Source organism: Callorhinus ursinus, unplaced genomic scaffold (genome assembly GCF_003265705.2).
Source record: "Callorhinus ursinus isolate GAN/ISIS: 27379988/994484 unplaced genomic scaffold, GSC_fseal_2.0 scaffold31, whole genome shotgun sequence".
Lineage (NCBI taxonomy): Eukaryota > Metazoa > Chordata > Mammalia > Carnivora > Otariidae > Callorhinus > Callorhinus ursinus.
This window is the reverse complement of record NW_027397093.1, coordinates 682,644-697,874: the sequence shown is the minus strand read 5'-3', so window position 1 is coordinate 697,874 and position 15,231 is coordinate 682,644. Positions and strand designations below refer to the sequence as shown.

Genomic DNA, 15,231 nt, shown 5'->3' with positions numbered 1-15,231 from the left:
GAGCAGCAGGTACTGGCCATAGTGAATGAAAGAGGAAATGGCAGGCCTCACCTGGATGATCCCAGGTGACTCTTCCTCGAGACTGGCCCATCCTCAGTCCCACCCTTTGTACGCTTACCCCCCATCTGCCACCCTCTCAGATCACACCGGGGAGCAAGGCCGCCCAGTCCCAGCTCAGCCAGGGTGACCTCGTGGTGGCCATTGATGGAGTCAACACAGACACCATGACCCACCTGGAAGCCCAGAACAAGATCAAGTCTGCCAACTACAACCTGAGTCTCACGCTGCAGAAGTAGGTGGGAGCTCTCCAGAGCAGGGGGTAGAGGGGTGTGGGCATCAAGGGCCCGGGAGAGGGTGTCCGGCAGCCGGCCTCACGTGGGCCCAGCCTATGCCACAGGATCACACAGGAAAGTAAGGAGGGCCTCTGGACTAGAAGGAGGCCAGGGCCAAGCCATCAAACATCTGGCACATCTGTGCGTCACTTTACAGACGAGGTTCAGGGGTGGGGGTGGTCACAGTGCTGCCAGTGTGTGGGCAGTCGGGCCTGAAAGCCAGGATCTTCCCTGCTTCCTCTTTGCCCCAGACAGCCTCCCAGGGACCTAACAGAGGCCCATGGGTGCAAAGTGCCCAAGAGCCATGACTTCCTCATCCTGGTCAGGCCCAGTGCCTTCTTGGAGTCACCCAGTCCATGGGGTGGACAGTGGGCCTGAAACTGTTACCCAGTGACCTGGCTCCCCAGCTCTCAGATGCTCTTCTGTTACAAGCCCTGTCCTGGTAGGAGCTCCTGGTCCTAGTGGCAGTTGTCTTCACTTTCTGGTTTCTTCCAGGTCGAAGCGCCCCATCCCCATCTCCACAACAGCGCCTCCGGTCCAGTCCCCCCTGCCGGTGATCCCCCACCAGAAGGTAGGTGCTGACTCCACTCTCAGCAGTGGTTCCTGGGGGGCAGCTCCTGGCCTGCCTGCCTGATCCTTGGTTGGCCCAACCAGGGCCCTACCCTTGCCTCTGTTGTGGCTGACCATGAGGGAGGTGGGGCAGGCCCCCAGGAAGAGGCGTTCAAGCCCCATGAAATACCGAGTGTGGGGTGCCTGCCTGGGTGCTAGCCAGCACCCGGGGCCTCGGGGCCGGGCTGATGGGAAGCCAGCCTAGGCAGCGGTGTTTTTAAGAGAGGAATCTTCTTCCCAGCTAGGTGGGGACAAGGATCCGGAAGGCTCTGACCCTCATTCTCCTGAGGGTGCTGGGAGGGGGTGACTGGGCCATGAGAGCCGGAGGCCCCGGTTTGAGCAGCCACCCCAGGCATGGAGGGGGCCTGCCTGCTATCAGACTTTATCCTCTGACATAGGGTCTTCCCCGGGTTTCCACAGCCCCTCCCGACTGAACGCCCCATCAGCCCCCTCAGGAGTGCTGATAGTAGCCAGGCCACCTCACCCCTGTGCCCGCCACCCCTTCCCAGCTCCCTCGAAGCAGCTCAACCCCGTGGGCCCAAAGGGCTTGACCCGAAGCGTGGGAGGCCCGCCTCATCCCTCCTGCAAGGCCCACTCCGCACCCCTCCCTGCATGACCTCGTACTGACCCCTGTCTGTCCACTGGCGCAGATTGGGCCGTAGGCAGGGTGGGGGAGGGGACAGGAAGAGGTTGACAGGGGCTTGGGGTGGGTGACACATGGGGAAAGGGGGCAGAGGGCTGCTTGGGGAAGTTGCACAGGTGGACTGTGGGAACCAAATGTCAGCCCCCCAGTGCCCCAGTTTTCCCTCTTGCACCTCTACTCTGCCTGACCGCCGCCAGCCCGGGGTGTCCTCTGGCTGTGCAGGGGCATCTCAGCAAGGGGTCAGTAGAGCAGGAGGTCGAGCTGTGCCCACCAGGGGCTTCCACTTAGGGGAACAGGAAGCAGATATAGGATGGAGGGGGCTCCCCCCAACTCCCTGAGGCCCACGCCCCCTTTCCTCCAGCCCTGCAGGCAGGCTGGCTTGGCTTTCTGCGTGGGGCTTGCACTTTGTCCAGGTGGATGTGAGCCTCAGGGCCAGGGATGGGCGCCTCCCTCCCTCTCCTTGACAAAACCCTTCTCTTCCAGGTGTCCGCCCCTCCTGAGCTCCGCGCTGTAGGCTGCGGGGTGGCAGGCTGCTGGGTGCTCGCACTAACACCTCTGTTTCAGGTCCATGCAGAAGCGCTGGGACTCGTGTAGCCTCTAACTGCTCTCTTCTTTCTCCCCTGCATGGCGCTGCCCTGTGCCAGGACCCCGCTCGGGACACGAACGGCAGCCTGGCGGCGCTCAGCCCCAACCCCAAGGCGAGGGCCAGCCTGGGCACCTCGGGCACCCTGGGCACCCCGGAGCTCAGGCAGACCTTTAGCTCCTCCTTCTCCCAGACCTCCGTCTTCTCACACACAGGGGCCTCTGAGCCCGGCCCTCCACGGGGCAGCCCGGGGGCCAAGACCGGCCTGGAGGGAGCCCTGGACTCACTCAGCCCGAAAGTCCCGCAGGGCTCGAGCCAGCCGAGGCAGTATAACAACCCCATTGGCCTGTACTCGGCAGAGACCCTGAGGGAGATGGCTCAGATGTATCAGATGAGCCTCCGAGGGAAGGCCCCAGGTGCCGGACTCCCAGGAGGGTAGGTAACGGGCACACAGCTCTCTGCTGGTGGTCTGGGGCCACCGGGGTCCTCAGTGCTCCCAGAGGCCGGGCAGTCAGAGCGAGGAGCAGGCCTCAGCCGGCCCACATGGCGGCACAAGCTGAGAGCGATACAAGTAATAAGCCTGCTAGCACTTTTCCCGGGAGCCGCGGTGTCATGGCTTTACACAAGCTGGGGTGATGTGTTGGATCCTGCAGAGGGGGAAACTGAGGCTCAGAGAAGGTTTAGTCAAGGTCCAGCTGTCTCCTGCTGCTAAGTGGCTAAGTGAGGTCTGAATGCAGAAGACACTGACTCCCAGACGTTCACACCGGCCCACCCCCTGGGACAAGATGAAGCCTGCTGCCTCCAGAAACCCGGGGGTGAGGGTCAGGCTGGTCCCCAGAAGGAGCCCTGAGGCAGGAGCAGGGAAGAATTAGAGAAGTGGGAGGGTAAGTTCTTTGGGGCTGGGAGTGGGCTGGGAAGGCTGCCTGTACAAGGGAGCGCCTGAGCTGGGTGCAGAAAGATTCAGCAACGGGGTGAGTGTCGTGGGCTTGTAGGACTGACCCTCAATAGAATGAGGCAAGGAAGCAGGACCCCGAGGTCCCTCCACAGAAAAAGGCTGTGCAGGAGAACAGTAGCCCGCCCCCCACCCCCTGAACTCCAGCTGGAGGGACTCTGCGAGCACAGGAGCTACAAGAACCTACAGTCAGGGTGGGCATCATGGAGGGGCTGAGAGGAGGGAGCCCCGACGCGGAACACGTACTAGCTCCTGAGCCCTTCCTGCCTTTATCTTATTCTGACTTCTCCCATGCAGTCGGTATAATTGTCTTCGCGTGCTCTAGAGGCAGAACAGGCCGAGTCAAGGCAATACAGCCCAGTGGTTAGGGGTTCAGGGCTCCTCCTCTGTACGTGGGTGTGAGACTGTCCATGTCTCAGGATTACCGGGAGGATGGAAAGAGACCACACATGCACAGCACTGAGCTCTGTTCCGGCACATTTGCTGTGTGTTACTTGAAGCCACACAGCGGATGCACCCGTGAGTCAGAATCATATCCTGGGTCAGTCTGGCTCACGCCCATGCCCTTCCTTTGCCCTTGCTACAGAAGGTACCTGTGCCCCACCAGTTCACTGCTTCCCCATATCCCTCAGCTCTTTCTGGGATCTTGAGTGAAGCTGGCCTTGGGCACTCCACAGCCTAAGCACCTGGACCCTGGCTTCCTTGGACCAAGGCGACGAAGCCATAAACCCCTGGGCTTGTTTTTGTTTTTGTTTTTGTTTTAAGATTTTATTTATTTATTTATCAGAGAGAGAGAGAGAGTGCGCACAAACAGAGGGAGCGGCAGGTAGAGGGAGAAGTAGGCTCCGGGATGAGCAGGGAGCCCGATGCAGGACTCGATCCCAGGACCCTGGGATCATGACCTGAGCCAAAGGCAGACGCTTGACTGACTGAGCCACCCAGGCATTCCAACCCCTGGGCTTTTTCTAGCAAGGAGCTTCTATCAGAAAACTCAAGGAATGGCAGAGTAGAAATGGCCTCCTTTTGCCCTGGATGGGCTGGTAGCTCTTTCTTGTGTCTCTGGAACTGGCCCCTGGCAGGGAAGTCAGCCTCTGAGAGATTGGGACCTCCATGAGGCCCACCTGCAGTGACAGTAATATCTCCCCTTATGAGCCCTCAGTCTAGACGTGGGGCCAGCTAACAGTCCATGTGCTTTATTTAACTTCAACTCTCAGCAACTTCAGAGGTGAGCATCATTTCCCCCATTTTCTAGCTGGGAAACAGAAGCTCAGAGTGGGTGATTTGCTCAAGGTCACACACAGCTTATGAGTGGCAGACAGGAATGGTACTCAGGTCAGCCTGACTCCTCCCTACATGGTGATAGGGACCTAACAACCTGCCCAGGAAAATAAGGGCCAGCCCCAACCCAGCTTCCTATGACTCCAGTGGCTCCTTCCCGCTGCTGCAGGGGTTCTCAGAAGCCACAGGTGTTAAATTATTACTTGACCCTCAGAGCAGCAGGGTCCAGCAGTTTCTGCAAGGGTAGACAGGCTAGGGAAGGAGTGCATCTCCTTTCATCCACGGTAAAGGCTGATGCTGCGGTCCCCAGGCGATGCTGGCTGGAATGGGGGAGCCTCTGACCTGGGCTAGCCCAGGCAGCCTCTGATGGGCTGAGACTACCACCTTTGCTAAGTGTCTAAGTCCTGGAAGGTGATAGGGTTGGTAAATGCTAATCCCCACATCCGGTCTGTTGCACACTTAAGTCATGCTAAGGGCTTTCCACTCAGGATTCTGTTTAGTGTGTACAACCCGTCTGCATGGTGGGCACCACCATCTCGATTTTGTGAGTGAGGGACTGAGGCTGGGACTGGTGGGGAACTGCCCAGAGTCACAGTGCTAGGAAGATGCAGGGTTAGGATTTGAACTCTCTCCTGTCTGGCTCCAAAAGGAAGCTCCTTCCCCTCCTCTCCGGGCCGCTTGCAATGTGAATCCTTGGCAGCTAGAATCCTCTTGGGAGGATTGGAAAGGACAAACAGGGTGCAAGGTCAGCAGGCCAGAGCATCCCTGCAGCCCCCCTCTCATCCTCTGTGAGCTGGCACGGCAGGGCAGTATCCCTCAGGCCACTGGGTGCAAGGGCTCCTGGGTGGGTCTTACATCTTTGACTTATTCTCCCTGGGCGCTGGTCCTCCGCAAGCTGTCTGCTGCGGGTTGCCCAGCCTCCGAGTCTTCGGGTGGAAGCTAAGCAGGGGCCAGGGGTCAATGCCAAAGAAGATACTAGCAGCTGGGTACCGGGTGCCAGGGCAGAGAAGGGCAGAGGCGGCAGCCCTGCCCCTGCCCCATGCCAACACTGCCCTCTGTAGGGGGCGCTGGGCTGGTGAGGGCGAGAGCTGACCCTGCAGCTGTCAGCACTGGCCAGAAATGGAGAACGGATGGAAGATCTTTCCTAATATAGCTCCACTTGGAGCTATTTGAGCCAAGAGGACAGAGGGAATTTTATCAGCTCTGAGACAGTGTAGGGCCTGGGGCTAGAGGCCCCCTGGCTTTTGCCTGGGTCCCCGTAGTCCTGGCCAAGGGATGACCAGGGTCAGGCCAGTTGGGGCCCAGGCTTTCCCAGCCAGAGCCCGGAGTGGTCCGATCTGGGACGGTGGCAGGGTTTGGGGGCAGGGACGCCACCGTCTGCACTCTCTTCCCTCAGGTTTCTGACAGGCCCATTGGTGCTGCCAGGGTCTGCCCTGCAAGGGATTTGCATTTAAGAAAACATAAAGCAGGCAACACCTCCCCCACGGAGATAATGCTCTGGGAGGCTCGCTCTGGACAAAAGCGAGGGCAGGGTCCCTCTTGTGTCTGAGCTGGGCTGCCTTGGCTGGGGGCTTTCCTGCAATACGCCTTGGACCTAGTACTTCTCCTGAGCCTCCGCCTTCCTCCGTCCTGCCTCATTGACAGTCCACAGGGCCTTTAGGGGCAGTCACTGGGGACTGCATCCCTGTGCCCCAGAGGGAGTGGCCAGGGCCGCCTGCCCCGCCGCAGGAGGGAGAGTACATCCCCTGGAGCTGTGGGTAACCCAACTGCACACCCCAGCACCACTGGCAATCCTGCTCAGGGAGCAGAACTCCCAGAGCTGGCCCCCATTAAACAAGGGTAAGTCCAGAGCTGCTGACTGGCTCGGAGGCACCTCCAACCTTGGCTCTGCCCATAGCAGCCACAGCTGGTCCTGTGTCTCCCTCTCCATCTTCCTCTCTTGGGGTCTCCAGCCAGGTTGTATGTGGCAGATTCTCTTACATGGTATTTGAACGCCTGTGAAAATGGCAGCTTCAGGGGCTGTGGATATACTGAGGGGGAAACACTGCTGTCAGCACCTCTGACCCAAACTCAGAGGCTGTGACCCTGACCCTGAGCTCTGCCCCCTCTCCTCGGCGCTCTCCCAACCCGGCGCCAGTCAGGGCTGGTGCAGCCCCCACGAGAGCCAGTCTGAGGATGGTCCCAGCACTCAGAGCCCCTGGCAGGACCGCAGTCTGACAGCCCTGTCTTCTTTGCTCTTTCTCTCCTTCCCAGGTGGTAGCCAACTCTCCAGCCAAGTTAGTATCAAAGGAAAGCATGTGTGTGCACTTGTGTGCATATCCCAGCATGCGTCCGTGTGTCTGTTGGTCTGGACAGCGTGCGCCGGCGTCAGCATGTGTACGTGCGTGTGCATGTGTGAATGGGGGTGCATTTGTGTCCCTGAGCGAGCCTGCATGTGTGTGGAGCTGCAAGTATGGAGGGAAGGCATTGGGGAGGGGTGCTAGGGCTCTGTCTGATGTGCCCTATCCCTTCCCTCTTTCCTGCTGCGGCTGCTTAAGACCAGCAGGCTGGCTCTGGGGGGCAGAGGGAGGATGGTGGGTGGAGTGTGTGCCGAGCTGGTGCTGGGTTCCATGTGAGCCTGAAGACATTTCTGTCCTGGCGGGACCGCTCAGAAGGGCTGTGCCTGACCTTCTTGGCCCCGGAGAGTGCACTCATCTGTTGGAGGGGAAAGCCCCGGATGGGCAGAGACTGGTGGCCGCCCAGCCAGTTGGACTTGAGAAGGACTGAGCAGCCTGAGTCCTGCTCCGAGGAAGAAAACACTTGCTCCGAAGCATCTGGAGGAACAGAGCCCTGAGCCACTGAGGGCGTGGCCAGGAGGATGAAACCCTTCGTGGAGGAACCTTGCTCAGAACCCCCAGGGGTGCCCAGTGGGGCTGCTTTCTGCCTTTGGGTCATTCTGGACCCTGCTTGGGCTGCCACTGCCTCTCGCTCGTGGCCCAACTCCTGTCCTTGACCTCCAACCCTCTTTGTCTCTGCTTCCCTGCTGGTGTGGTGAGAGAGCTTTCAATGCCTGGCGCCCCCTGCTGACCCTGAGGTGTAGCTCGGGCTGAGCCAAGGCTTCCCAGGATCTGGGATCGCCAATGTGGGCAAGAGAAAACTGCTATGAAGGGCTTTGGAGAGGGTGCTGAGGATCTTCTCTAGCAGACCCAGCTGTCCACAGTTCAGGGGACTTGGGAACCTACCTGGGATCAGGCCTTGGGAGGTCTCTCCACCACCAGTCCTCACTTTGACCCCTGTGTAACAGCACCTGTTGCCTTTTCTCCTTCCACCTCCCTTCCTCTTCCTCCTCTGCTCCCCCTGCTGCCCTCCCCCAGCGCCGACTACCAGGAACGGTTCAACCCCAGCGCCCTGAAGGACTCTGCCCTGTCCACCCACAAGCCCATCGAGGTGAAGGGGCTGGGCGGCAAGGCCACCATCATCCATGCGCAGTACAACACACCCATCAGCATGTACTCCCAGGACGCCATCATGGACGCCATTGCTGGGCAGGCCCAGGCCCAGGGCAGTGACTTCAGTGGGTAAGCGCCTCCCCTCCTCCGCTGTCACTCATCGATCACCGCCTCCACCACTGGCTGGGCCTCCTCACCAGTAGAGGCCAAGGGCACCAGGCTGCTGGGCGCCACGGGACCAGCTTTCCTCCCTTGCCTTGGGCCTCTAGGGGCGTGTCCATTGGAGGGGAGCCAGCCTTTGCCAGGGCCTTCCAGAACACCGTATTCTCTCTTCAGAATCAGTCTCACGGTCAGCTTTAGGAGAAGGGTGGAGAATTGAAGAATATGGTGGTTGCTCCAAGTGCTTCTCACAGCTTCCGCATTTTCCTGGGCTCCACAAGGGGGTCGGTTTAGAAAGAGACTTCTGGAATCCTGGGTCACATTCTGGATAAACCAGTCTTCTCACAAACTAAGCCATTCTTTGGGGGAAGTTGCTGCTTTCTTCCAATGATGAGAGCAATTCAAACGCGTGACCAGGTGTCTTGTTTGGGAAGGGGCCTCTGGACCAACCATCCAAGGTGCTGGTGGTAGTCAGCCCACTGCAGAGCCTGGGAAGTACCCCCTCTTCCCGTGTGTTCCACGGAAGCCCAGCCTCAGGGCGGTGGGATTTAGGACATCCTTGGTTCCTGGAATTAGTCTGTTAGCAATGGTTGAGGAACTTGAGTGTTGAATAGGGAAAGAGTTGGCTGAAAATCCTTTGTGGAAGAAACTGCTAATAGTGCAAACAGTAATAGGGACCTCGCTCCCTCTTTCTTTCTCTGTCTCTCTCTCTTTCTATATGTGTCTCTCTGTCTTTATCTCTGGGTCTCTCTTTCTTTCTGCCTCTCTGTATGTCTGTCGGCCTGTTTCTCTCTCACACAAACACACTCTTATTGTTTTCTACCTGAGAATATCATTGTTGTTGACTTTCAGAATTGACTGATTATCTCTTTGGGCAGTATCTTATCCCCAAGTCAGGATCTCAAGCACCTCAAGGCAAGAAATCTTAAAATCATGGTTGTATTTTTTTTCCGAAGCTAGGAAATACAGATGTTTTAAGAGGGATAAAGGGGTTTAAAAGTCCCCGATAACTCCCATAGTGTTTGGCCTTTGCGGAACCCAACCCCTGGGACCAAGACGTCCCTGCAGTTACAAGGGGCAGGCTCCAGGGGCCAAAGGATGGAACGGTGTGTGGACTCCCCGGCCCTCCTCTTCGGCTCTCAGTGCTTCCTTTGGGCCACCAGGGGGCAGAGGTGGCTTGCCCTGGAGCCCGGAATCTCAAGCCCACCAGATTCCGAGCTGTGGCTCTTTGTTCAGACCAGAATATATGACCATGCAAGTTTAAAAACACAACCATTAGCTCATGTGTACCCAGAAAAACAGGGCTGCCTGACTAAGCCAAAAAGCTAACAGGGATTTCCTGTTAACATTTGTTTGCCTCGTGTGTCCTTGGTGTGCTCTTAAGAGTGGTAATGTCGCCAAAGGGAAGTTCAGTGGAAAATAATGGAAGAACTGCTCTTCACTAACTTTATATATTCTGCACTTTGGAAAAAGACTACTGCCATTTGGTTTTACCAGTTTTTTTTTTTTTTTTTAACATGCCGCACCATTGACCTAATCTAGGCTTCTCCGAGTACCTCTCCCACCTTCTTCCTATCCCCTCCCCTCCCCTCGCCCTCCCTTCCCCCGTGCCTGGGAAGCAACACGCTCTCCCCTTCCTTCTAACTTAGCCCTGCTGGGCTGACATGACCATGGTGCCGGGGGTAGGACCTGCCGGCCCCTCTCCCCTGTGCCTTAAGGTGCTCCGTTTCTGCTGTTAATGCCCATGATTCCTTCCTCACTGACAGTTTTCTTTTTGTCTCTTTCTCTTCCTCCTTTATCCACCCCGCTCCCATAACTCATTTCTGACCCTAACCCTGCTCCCTTGTGTGCGCGCGGCCCCTCTGCCATCCGCTGACGGACACGCGCTCACTGCTGGGCTTTCTTCTGCTTGGCAGGGCGTCGCCGCTGGTGTAAGTAGACCCCACAGTGTCTGTTCCGCATCGTGGTCGTCTGTCTGGTCGAGGGATGGTGTGTGGGTTTGGTGGGATATGTCTGAGGACAGCGGTTCTGTCCATGTCCTTCCTCACACCCACCTCACAGCCAAACGACATGCTCAGCAGCCTATACAGGCAAGTGCTTTCGGGGTTTGCCTCAAACAATGTCACTACGGACATGGAAATCAGAGTCATGACATCACCCTGCCTCCCCTGCACCCAAGGCTGGGAGTGGGTCTCCGTGCTGTGCTTTGCGGCGGCTCCCCACAGCCTTTCCCGTCTGCTCCGGGACAGCATAGACCTGAATGTCGGAATCCACGCGGGGCCATTATTCAGGGAAGAGGGTGATGAGGGGGCCTCTTGGAGGCCATTCCCTAGGATCCTCATGGGAGATGGATCTGGAGGAGCCAGCGCCTGCCAGTACCACCCACGGGAGGTGAAAGATGAGTCAGATTTGGGGGCAGTGGACCAGTGGGATTAGTGTCCAGAGGTGACCTTGATGTTGTGGTGACTGTGGAATGTTTTTGGTGGCAGGAACACCATGCTGGGAGTGGTTCCAGAATAGCCTTGGACCCAGGGTCCCAGGACTGTAGGGTCTGTTCCATCCTTTCTCTGGACATACTCTCCCTGAGCCCCGGAGTCTCAAAAGGAACGGGAATTCCTTCCTCTGACTTCTAGCGTCTGTCGCGGCAGCAACATAAATCCCTGATCTTTGCACAGCATTGTGGGAAGTGAGACCAACAATGTGAATCCCAAGGGACTCACTCCAGGAAGCTTTCTTGAGCCCTTGGAGCTGTGGAAGGAACAGGGGAGTGCCTCAAGGGCACGTTCCAGAGAAATGGCAGCAAACACCTTCCATCCACTTTCTGGACCACAAAGCTGTGTAGGCAGGCTCAAGGGCAGGGCCTGGGCTTGGGTCTACACCTTCCCTCTCCTATGGCGAAATCATACTTCCTCCTTCCCTTCTAGCAAACCAAGGAGTCCTGCTACTGCCTTCTTATTGCACCTCTCACTCGAGGGCAGCTGACCCTGCCTTTGCTCCTCCCTAGGCCAGAAATGGCCTCTCGAAGTGAAATCCCATTCTCTCTTCTCTGGGAAGCCCCAGCCTTCCACTGCTGGACCCCGGAGGGATGTGCTGGTCTTCCCCATCTGATCCGAGGCTGTCAGTAGCCATAGGTCTTCTGGGGGGGGGGGGGGGCAGGGCAGAACCTTCGGGGAAGTAGGGGCAGCTCCGCGAAGTCTTGGTCACCTTTTGTCACCTTTCTCCACCCCTGCTCTTAGAGCCCACTCTGAGCCATACACTGGGGGCCAATCTTGAGAGACTCCCAATCCTGGGAAAGTAGGTCAGTGCTTCCTTCCAGCTCCTTGCAGAGAGGCTAGAAGATGTGGGCCCTGGGGAGGTCCCTCTCCCAGCCAGCTGGCTCTCTGGAGGGCAGGTAGAGGCAGCCCTAGCAGCAGGCAAGGGGAGGCTGGACAGAGTGAGTGCCTGGGCTGGGCCGTGTCTCCAGGTATGGAGCATCTGGGATGTGCAAGACCCCAGTGGGCAGAAGTGGCCTCTCTGAGTTGTTTTTGCTGCACAGAGTTTGATGGAGAGGACAGTGGGGTGGGACCCAGGAAGCCTGGGCTCTGACCCAACAGGGTCCCTACATGCTGTCACATGGAGCTAGCCTCTCTCGACCTCAGTTTCAGCATCTGTAAGGGGAGAGGGCTGGGCCACTGGTCCATAGGTGTGAGGAGCCAGGCCATCATTGCTGTGAACTTGACCCAAGTCCACCCTAATTCCCGGGAGGGTGGGCTGGACAGCCAGGATCCTCCAGTTCTCATGGCCAGGGTAAGTGGGCACCCGTAAGAGGCCCTGCAGTCTGAATCAGGCTGGGAGGCCCTGGACCCAAGAGATTCTGGGGTCCCTTCTGGCTCTGATGTGGGATTCATTCATTTAAGTAAGTTTTGAGTACCTGCTATGTGCCTAAGGGAGTCTAAGGGAAGGTCACCTGGTCCCCCTCCAAAGGCCTTGCTGCCCTGGAGCAGAGGACCAATGACCTTCCCTGCAGCTCTACTCCCAGCTCCCCCAGGCCAGAACCCACCCACCTACCCCCGCCACCTCCCACCATCGTGGGCGATGCCAGCCCATCAGCCTGGTTGCCTTATTTCCTGCACCACCTCCCCACCACGCCTGCCGTGTTTGCTGAGCAGGAGCCCCCAGTCCTCTTCTGGGGCAGGCCTGGCACTGGTGACTCCTCGTTTGGATCCAACAGTGTGAGGAGGACAAAGGACTGACCCTGTAGAAGCCTCTGAGTCCCCCGAAAGGCCCATCGTCACCCAGCCCCAAACTCAGGAGCTGCTCAGAGAGGGTGAAATTATTTCAAAAGAACTATTTTGCCTCTTTCCTTAAAAGAGATCCAGCCCTCCCCCTCTGAGGGGGGGGCGGCTGGGGTGGGGGTGGGTTTTCAGGTCTGTGTGTGGAGTCAGCCCAGGGTGGGGTGTGGGCTTGACAGGAGGGATCTGAGAGGAATCGCTCTCTCGCTGTGGCCACCCTGAGCACTGAGGACCCAGGCCAAGCCCTTGTTGCAGGCTTTCGGATGGCAGTGGGTGGAGGGCATGGTGGGTTGAGACAAGTAGGGGCCACCAACCGGTGTGCAGGGTGTGGGGTTGCGAGCAGAGGAGCCGTGGGGAAGTGCAGAGCACAGGAGCAAGCCTCCAGCCTCGCCCTCACTCACGGCTTCTCTCTGCCCCGTAGGAGCCTTCCTATTAAAGACCTCGCGGTGGACAGCGCCTCCCCGGTGTACCAGGCCGTGATCAAGAACCAGAACAAGCCGGAAGACGAGGCTGACGAGTGGGCCCGCCGCTCCTCCAACCTACAGTCTCGCTCCTTCCGCATCCTGGCCCAGATGACTGGGACAGAATACAGTAAGTGAAACTGGGGGGGCTGGGGGGGGCGGGGAGAGGGGAGGGTTGGCCAGGCGGAGATGCGGAGGGGCCATGAGGCCTAAGGCCCACAGAAGCCAGGGAGTCGAGCCCCTGCCCTTGAAGATGAGCTGGCCTTGACAGATAGCTAGTGGCCTGCTGAGCCCCTCTGGGCCCCTTGGGGCAGGCTGCCAATGACATCGGCCCTCTGCCCAGCTCCCTGACTCCAGCGGTGGGGGGGGGGGGGGGGCAGCCCTTGTGCCATGTGGCTTGCGGGCAAAATGTCGGCCCAGAGCTGGGATAAGAGAACCTCGCAGGCCACACCTCAGACCACTCCCTCCCAACTGCACTGTTTCTCTGGGTACCCCTTCTCCCGCTGCCCTCTGCCCAGCACACAGCTTTCCCCTGCCACGCTTTACAGGCTGGGGGCAATCACTGTTCAGTCATTGGTGGGGTCTCCTACGTTCTCTGCGATTCCTCCTGATCAGCAGTTTTCTACCCACAGTGCAAGACCCTGATGAAGAAGCTTTGCGAAGGTCAAGGTAAGTGCCTGGACTTAGGCTCTGTGGTCTTGTCCCTCCTAAACCAATCCCTCCCCAGGCAGCTCCCAGGTCACATGAATCACGGAAGGAACCTCTCAAGTTTATGTATTTGGAAACTCCTGGCCCCTGAAGGGCTCTAGCAGACGCTGGCTTGGGACTTTCATCCCAGGTCACTGAGGTGGGTGCCTGGAGCTGAGTCTCTATCCCCGGGGCCCAGGCTGCAGGAATAAGGATTCTGGGCTCTCCTGGCTCTGTCCCTGGGCAGGGGCAGGGCTGCTTTGGCCTTTGCTGGGCTGTTGAGAATGAGGGCATCTCTCCCTGTGAGGGCACCGGGCTGGCTGCCTTGCCTGTGCACTCATCGCAGGACCCATCCCCTGTGAGTCTGGAGGCTGGGCACTGGGAAGCAGGCATGCAGAGGGCTGTGCTGGGCATGGGCACCTGACCTTGGGATTCACCTGTCCAGACCTACACGGAGGTATTAGTTCCATAGATTGCTCAAAGCACAATAGCTGCTGCTATAGGCTAGGAGTCTCAGGGTACGGTCCCCCAACAGTGGCAGGCCTGGGGCCATAGCCACTAACGTACCACCCGCATCCTGCCAGGTGCTCATGGACCTGGGCATGAGGGGGCCACACTGCCCTGGAACCCACTGGAACCTGCTAGGGTGTTCCGTGGTGAAGCCTGGGGCCCTGTATGATTGTGTTTATACTTCCGGCGGCAAATGTTGTGCGTGCTCTTCCTGGGAGAGTCTGCCTTGGGCCAGTGCATCCTGGGGCCGCCTCCCTGTAAGGGGCTGGGGCTCAGAGGTGCCTTGTTACGTGGATCCAAGCTTCCTATACTTGGCTAACCGGCGTGTAGTGATCACAGGATTGCGCCGACAGTGGGGCTCTGGGGTCTGCTCAGAGTTGATGTGGCTTTTATTTTCCAACCTTTATTTTTGCCAATCCAAGCTGCTCCCACTTTTTGGCTGGGGCATCCAAGCAGAAAGTGCAGTCCTCCCAGGCCTGCTAACGAAGGCATGCAGTTCCAGTAACTGTTGTTAACCCTTCAGTGCCTGCACTTTGTCTACATAGAGCCCGAACTGAGATTTCGCTCGAGTTAGTATCTAGCTACTTCAAGAGTGACTGAGCTGTTGTCGGCTGTCCCCACTCCTATGCTCCATGGCGCTCTTTTGGTTTTGCCACCTTCCTCTTTGAAGCCACCCACATAGATGCTCCAGTGAGTAGTGTAGCTCCCTGACAGAGGGGCTTTACCGCACACCAGCACCCCCCCGCCCTCCTCCCCGCCCGGCAAACAGCCTTCTATCAGGAAGCCTGCAGTGTGTTTTCTCTCCCTCCCGTGAGACTGAGCCCTGCCTCTGGAGTGAGTACCTCTGGTGACGTTTAGTCCCTCTCGCCAGTCACTCTGAGCTCGCAGCTCATTAACCAGACACCGTTTAGAAGGCGGAAGCTCTGTCTTTCGTATTTCCGCAGGGAATATTTGCAGGCTCTGCAAAGTTCTTGAGTGAGAACACCAAAGCCAGTATGAAGGGGTGTCTCTGGGCCCCGTTGGTCTTTCCCTCCTTTCAGAAGCATCTCCCGGGGCTTGTTCTGCCTGGTCCTGGAGATATGTGGGCAGGTTAGTCGTCCCCCCTGGGGCCGAATCCCACAGGAGCATGGCTTAGCCCCCAGCAGGAGGCAGGGGGTCTTGGGATCTTGAGAACTCTGGTGCAGGTCTTGGAGCCTCTCCCCAAACTACTGAAGGGTTTTCTGTAGGGAAATCTGGAAAGAGGGCCCAACAAGAGGCTCCATCCTGCTTTTCCCTCAGTTCTGGGCCCCCACCCTGAGAAAGCAGCTCCCCCCACCCC

General features: G+C 58.2%; 1 protein-coding gene across 15 annotated transcripts in view; it reads left to right on the top strand.

Annotated features, from left to right (window-relative positions):
- Nucleotides 1-15,231, top strand: part of LDB3 (LIM domain binding 3) — a 62,384-nt gene that overhangs the window by 9,699 nt on the left and 37,454 nt on the right. For 7 of the 15 annotated variants that reach the window (XR_012374205.1, XR_012374204.1, XM_073878703.1 and 4 more), the window contains exons 2-6: nt 141-292; nt 828-903; nt 2,229-2,602; nt 12,677-12,846; nt 13,349-13,385. Coding sequence is in view for 13 of the 15 variants with exons in the window: in XM_073878700.1 (XP_073734801.1) it covers nt 141-292; nt 828-903; nt 2,229-2,602; nt 12,677-12,846; nt 13,349-13,385 (809 nt within the window). In the remaining 2 variants the exon portion in view is untranslated. Of the gene's footprint in view, nt 1-140; nt 293-827; nt 904-2,228; nt 2,603-6,650; nt 6,674-7,750; nt 7,955-9,900; nt 9,916-12,676; nt 12,847-13,348; nt 13,386-15,231 lie in introns of all 15 variants that reach the window. The other 8 variants (XM_073878702.1, XM_073878707.1, XM_073878710.1 and 5 more) reach the window with 4 other exon arrangements.